We start from the raw sequence: 5,627 nt of genomic DNA, 5'->3' as shown, positions 1-5,627 counted from the left end.
TACCCAGCCCCACCCACAGCCCAGCCTCTCCCCCAGCATCTGGGCCTCTCACCAGCTGCAAGGGCTCTGACAGGGCCTTGGCCTCCAGCGCCTCGGCCAGCAGCTCGTGCTGGGTTTCGCTCAGCGCTGGGGAGAGACCTGGGATAAGAGGGGCTCCGAGAGGCCCCGCTGAGAAGCCCACCCCCGGCCCCACCTGCCCAGCCCTGGGCCCCTCACCAGCCAGGGCTTCCAGCAGGTAGGAGATGGGGCCGGCCAGTTCCTCCACCAGCGTCCGGTCAGGGAGCACCAGGCACTCGAGGATGTCGCCCGCGGGACCCTTTAGGGGCTCCACCCGCCCGCAGCACAGGTCCTGCTCCAGCTGCGGGCACAGGGGGGGCCGTTTAGCCCGCTGGCCAGGGCAGACCCCGCCCCCTGAACCCTCACCCCAAGGGCTGCTCACCGACTCCTCCAGGGCTTCCAGGGCCGGCTCATCCTGCAGCACCTGCCTCAGGCCCCTCAGCAGCTGCTCGCACAGCTGCCTGGACAGGCTCTCCAGGCGCTGGGCCCAGGCCCTCACCTCCGCCTCCAGCCCCGGGAAGTCCTCCGTGGGTGCCTGCCTGTCATCCTCCAGCCCATCTGTGGGGACAGGACTGGCACTGCCTGGGTGTCCACAGGGCCGAGAGCCCTGTTCCAGACGGGGAGACCCCCAGGAGGAAGAGGGGGAGCCCACCAGGTGCCCCAGGCCTGGGCAGGAAGGTACTGACCTCCTATGCAACTGAGTTGCTTAGCTATGGACCATATGGAGAAGCGGCGGGACTGGCTGCTTGCTCCTCCGGGAAGCTGGTTGCCTGGCTGGGCAGAGCTTGTCAGCACAGGGCGCAGCCCGCCCCCCCAACACCCCAACACTGGAGCCCAGGGCAGGGGCGAGGCCGTGTGTGTGTGTGTACAAGCCCCTCTGCAGGCTCCCGGCTGCCCCATGCTGTGCAGGAGGTGCCTCAGCAGCTGGGAGCCTGCCCCATGCCCTGGCCCGGCTGGGGGTCCCTGGGCCTCACCTATTGGGGGCAGCTCAAAGGTCCTCTGCTTCTTGTCGGGGCTGAAGAGGATGTCTGGCGGCCGGGGGGGAGCGGAGGTGGGGGGCAGGTTGGCCGAGGCTCTGGCCTTCCCCTCACCCACTGGGGCTCCCCTCACCATCCCTCAAGTGCACCCCAACCTCCCACACACCAGAACCCAGGACCCTCGGCCCCCCGACCCAGAGAGCTGCACAGCCAGATGCCTGCACCCCCACAGCCAGCGTGGCTCTTCCCAGGCCTCCCTGCGTCTTCGCCACGGAGTCTGGGCCCAGAAGTCACCCCGAGCCCAGCTCACCCCAGCCCGACCCAGTGATGACCAGCTGGGCCACCTGGAACGCGAGGATGCTGCCCGCGGGGATGGTCACGGTCCTCTTCCGACTCAGGTGGCCCTCGCCCTGGCCCTGGCCCTGGGGGCAGAGCTGGGCTCAGAGCTGCTGGGTTCGGATCTGCCTGGCACCATGCCCTGCCCTCCCCCGCCCTGGGCAGGGCCCATCCCACACCTTTAAGCACATGGCTCCCGGCAGCACAAACTGGCCCGAGCCCTCCTGCCGGCGGGTCCGGGTGACCTCCACCTCCTTCTGCGTCTGCAGCACCTCAGTCACCACGAATACGTCGTCCCCGCGGCTGCGCAGCTGCTGCAGGACCTTGTGCTCCTGCTGCTGAAGGTGCCTGTGCCGAGGGGGGTGGGCAGGAGGTTAGGGGTGCACCCACTCCACACCCCGCCCAGGGACCTGCCTTCCTCCCCACCCTCCACCTCTGTGTCCCCCGGCAGGGATGACAGGGGGCAGGCGGCTGAGGGGACCGGGAGTTCCGGGAGGCCCAGGTCCTGGTGGGGGTGCGGGTGCGGGGAGGAGGGACGAGGCCCGGCACGGACACGTGCACACCCCTCCCCCGGCGGCTCACAGGCTGCTCTCTCCCTCCACCCCTTGAGTTCACGTTTCGGTCTCCACTCTGAGGTAACACCCCTCCCCGTGTCCCCGTGTCCGCTCCCCCCAGCAGCCCTGCCTCCTCTGTGACCTGGTCCCCTGACTTCTGCGGCCTCCCTCCCTGTGCCGGTCCCAGCAGCCCCTGCCTGGGCCTCCCCTGCACCCAGCACAGACCCCCGTGACCCCGGGCTACGTGGGGTCCGCAGGGCCTGCCCCAGGTTTGGGGGCTCACCTCTCCTGGAGCATGGCCACCCAGGTGTTGGGGTCCACCCGCAGCGTGCACACATTCATGGAGGTGCTGGAGCTGCCGGACACGGAGGCCCCGCCCGAGAACCCGCCCTGCCCTGCGACGCTCAGCTCCACGCGGCCCTGCAGCTGCCCATCCACCGCGTCTTGGAATTGGTAGGGACCGATGCACTGGACGGCTGGAACGAGACCGGAGCTGAGGCCCCGCCCGCCATGCCCACCTGCCCCGCGGGGGAACCGGACCTTTGAAAAGGAGCCGCCCTCTGGGGTCACAGAGCCTGAGGCCCAGGTGGCTGGGCCGGTGGGGGTGCATCCGGGTCCTGGACCACAGGCTCCGCCCCCGGGGCCCACCCTCGGTACCTGGCTCGGGGTCATCTGGCTCCAGGATGTCCTTGATGGACAGGTTGATGCCCTTGTAGCGGGGCCTCCAGAACGGGGAGCCGGGGGGCCTCCTGGCCAGCAGGCAGTAGGGCCGGAAGCTGGTGGAGCTCCGCAGGCTGTCCACCGGGACCAGCTCCCCGCGGCGGTCCAGCTCCTGGACCACGCTCTTCACCACCCGCTCGAAGGCGGACATGCTCCCCGGAGGCGGCGGCCTCGGGCTGGGACAGAGGGGAGGGGACAGTGGGCGCCTGGATGCCTCCGAGGACCGGGCGCTGTTCCCTCCGAAGCCACCGCAGGGTCAGTCCTGGGCGCTCTGACTGGTAGGACCCAGCACGGAGAGGGACCGAGTCCTGCCTGCCGCCCCCTCCCTCCCTCCAAGGAGCCAGGAGCCCCTCCGGGGACCGTCTCCCACAACCCTCAGGGGGCCGCCCTGGACAGTCAGTGATGGGGGCGGTCAGCTTCGGGTCACACAGCCAGGCCTCCATCATTTTGTCGGCCCGACGCGGCTTAGGGCCACCCCGGAGGGAGGGCAGGGCAAGGCAGGGGCCTTGGGGTGACCCCAGACTGATGCTCTGTCTGCTGTAGCCACTGCCTCCCTGGCTGAGGTGTTCAATGGGTTGGGGTGGGGGAGGGAGGAGGGGGAGAGGGGGAAACAGAGTCACCGCCTCCCCTGAAAGCCAGGCCCTGTGTCCTGAGCCTTAGGAGCCACTTGTCTAAGGCTGAGGCTTCAGGGCTTAGAGACCCAGGCAGACCTGGGCCCCAGGCAAGGGCCCCTCCAGGGCCGGCCTGAATCAGAGGGGCCAAGGGGCGCCTGGAGGGCCCACCGCAGTCTGGCTGGTGAGGGGGCCACTTCCCAGGGGCCCTGGGCTTCCCCTGGTGGGCCTGGATTGGGGGGAGTCCTTAGAGGGGGCTGGGACCAGGTTGTTGTCCCAAGGGTCGGCACCCCTGACCCAGTGTGAGCGAGCAGGGCCACCCAGGTGCCAGGGGGACGCGGGGCAGCTCACCGTGACCTTGACCTTGGTGCCCAGGTTCCGGGGGCGCAGGAAGCGACGTCGCTGGGGCTGGGCTGCCGGGCTGTGCTCTGGAGCCGCCAAAGCAGCGCTCAGCCGGCCGCGGGCTCAGGACCCAAAAGTGAAACCTGCAGACGCGGCTGGGACCGCCAGTCGCTGCCGGAAATGACCAGGGGCCTCGCCCACCAGCTGAGCTTCCAGGCGGTTTCTTTCCAAATGTCTGTGGCACGCAGACAACAAGCACATCAGACCGCGGTGAGGGGCGCTCACAGGCGCCGGGGGTGCCGGTAAGAGCCGGGGAGGGAGCCGGCACCGCCAGCTCTGGGGACAGGAGCCGGTGGCACGCCCCAGCCAGTCCTTCCGGGTGTGGAGTCAGGAGATGAGTCCCTCCACGTCAGCCTGCACATGGGTGTAGATAACAGAGGGACAGAGGGACACAGACCCCCCCCCCCCTGTCAGCCACGCACCCTGGAAAGGAGTGAAGTTCTGGTGCCCGGACAGCAGGGGGGAACTCAGACCACCACCCTCCGTGAGAGGAGCCAGCTCAGGAGCCAGCAGGAGAGGCCACACACACTGCACGTAGCGGGTGTGTGTGTGTGAGTGAGACAGCTGGGAGGGGCGCGTTCCCTTGGGGTGATGAAAACGTTCTAGCCGACTGTGGTGAGGGTTGCACAACCGTGAGGATGCTGACACCCACGGAGTCGCGCACTCTCCGCGCAGGAATGGCGAGGCACTTGAGTCCTCCCCTAAGGAGGCGGTTACCCAGCCGGCAGACGGCACTACCAGCCACACAGGCTCCTCCCGCCCTGGGTCATGGGTCAGGAGCGAATCCTGTCTGGGCCAAGGCAGCGGCCTGCACCCCTCCTCCTGCTCCGCACCTCGCCTCTCGCCCTGAACCCAGAGGACACTGGGGAGGCTGCACGGGGCTGCTGGCTGACACTCACCCCAACAGCGCTGCACACTCCTCCACCCCATCAGCACCTGTGCCAGGTGCCCATCCGTGAGGGCTGTCGCTGTGAGCCAGAAGGTGACTTCCTGCCCTGGCCTGTTGCAGCTGCAATGACTGGAAAGGCCGATTCAAAGGAAATGTTGTCGCCTGGCTGGCGTGGCTTGGTGGTTAAGTGTCGACCTATCAACCAGGAGGTCACGGGTTCAACTCCCTGACAGAGTACATGCCCGGGTTGCAGGCTCGGTCTCCAGTGTGGGGCTTGCAGGAGGCAGCCGATGGATCGATGTTTTTCTCTCATCATTGATGTTTCTATCTCTCTCTGCCTCTCCCTTCCTCTCTGAAATCAATAAAAATGTTTTAACCCCCCTCCACACACACACACAAAGGAAACAATGTCTTGTGCAAGCAGAAGTCCCCAACTGCTGGGTACCCTGGGCAGGACACGGGCAGGCAAGGCCCTGGGGGTGGGCAGGCAGGGGGCTGGCCTGCTCCGGTGCCTGCCTGTGGTTTCTCCTCCTGCTGGGGGCCGAGGGGGCAGGCCTGGGGCTGAGCGCGGCCAGCTGAGGGCCTCTGGGGCCGGGTGCCCGTCCAGCCTGGTGAGGAGCTCCCGGCTCTGGTCCAGCCCCTGGTGGAGGGGACATCCTTGCTGGTGGTGGCAGGAGGCTCCAAGAGCCTGAGTAGGGCTGAGTGTGTGTCCACATGTGTCCATGTGTGCATGCTGTACGCGCACACATGCATGTGTATTCATACGTGTGTTGTTTGTATGTGCATGTTTGCATGTGCTGTGTTTGCGTGTGTTGGGGGCTGCATGCTGGTCCCACCGGAGGGTCCGACTCCTCCAGCTACACCTGCTGCTCCCTGTTTCCCAGGCAGAGCTCTGTGTGGCCGGGTGCAGTGGGCAGGCTCCAGGCCACGGTCAGGTCAGGAGGGCAGCCTCCTCAGGGGTGACCTGGCCTGGGCTTCCAGCAGGGGTGTGACCAGCGTGGTCATTTTTCTGCACGGCCTCACTGCTGTGGGAGAACTGGGGGGAGGGGGCACAGAACCTTGGTCTGAGGCAGAGTGCCAG

The 5,627-nt window shown here is 67.5% G+C and overlaps 1 protein-coding gene across 1 annotated transcript in view; it reads right to left on the bottom strand.

Moving 5' to 3' along the window:
* The window catches only part of GSDMD (gasdermin D), a 6,279-nt gene extending 1,500 nt beyond the window's left edge, over nucleotides 1-4,779 (bottom strand). Inside the window, exons 1-10 of the mRNA XM_014538686.1 lie at nucleotides 3,607-4,779; nucleotides 2,582-2,820; nucleotides 2,208-2,400; nucleotides 1,550-1,718; nucleotides 1,345-1,456; nucleotides 1,032-1,085; nucleotides 744-827; nucleotides 440-615; nucleotides 217-358; nucleotides 4-126 (exon numbers count right to left, since the gene is read on the bottom strand). Coding sequence (XP_014394172.1) covers nucleotides 4-126; nucleotides 217-358; nucleotides 440-615; nucleotides 744-827; nucleotides 1,032-1,085; nucleotides 1,345-1,456; nucleotides 1,550-1,718; nucleotides 2,208-2,400; nucleotides 2,582-2,795 — 1,267 coding nt within the window. The 5' untranslated portion in view covers nucleotides 2,796-2,820; nucleotides 3,607-4,779. The remainder of the gene's footprint in view (nucleotides 1-3; nucleotides 127-216; nucleotides 359-439; nucleotides 616-743; nucleotides 828-1,031; nucleotides 1,086-1,344; nucleotides 1,457-1,549; nucleotides 1,719-2,207; nucleotides 2,401-2,581; nucleotides 2,821-3,606) is intronic.
* Nucleotides 4,780-5,627: the final 848 nt, after the last annotated feature.

This window comes from Myotis brandtii, unplaced genomic scaffold (genome assembly GCF_000412655.1).
Source record: "Myotis brandtii unplaced genomic scaffold, ASM41265v1 scaffold1956, whole genome shotgun sequence".
Classification (NCBI taxonomy): Eukaryota; Metazoa; Chordata; class Mammalia; order Chiroptera; family Vespertilionidae; genus Myotis; species Myotis brandtii.
This window is presented reverse-complemented; position numbering and strand designations above follow the sequence as displayed.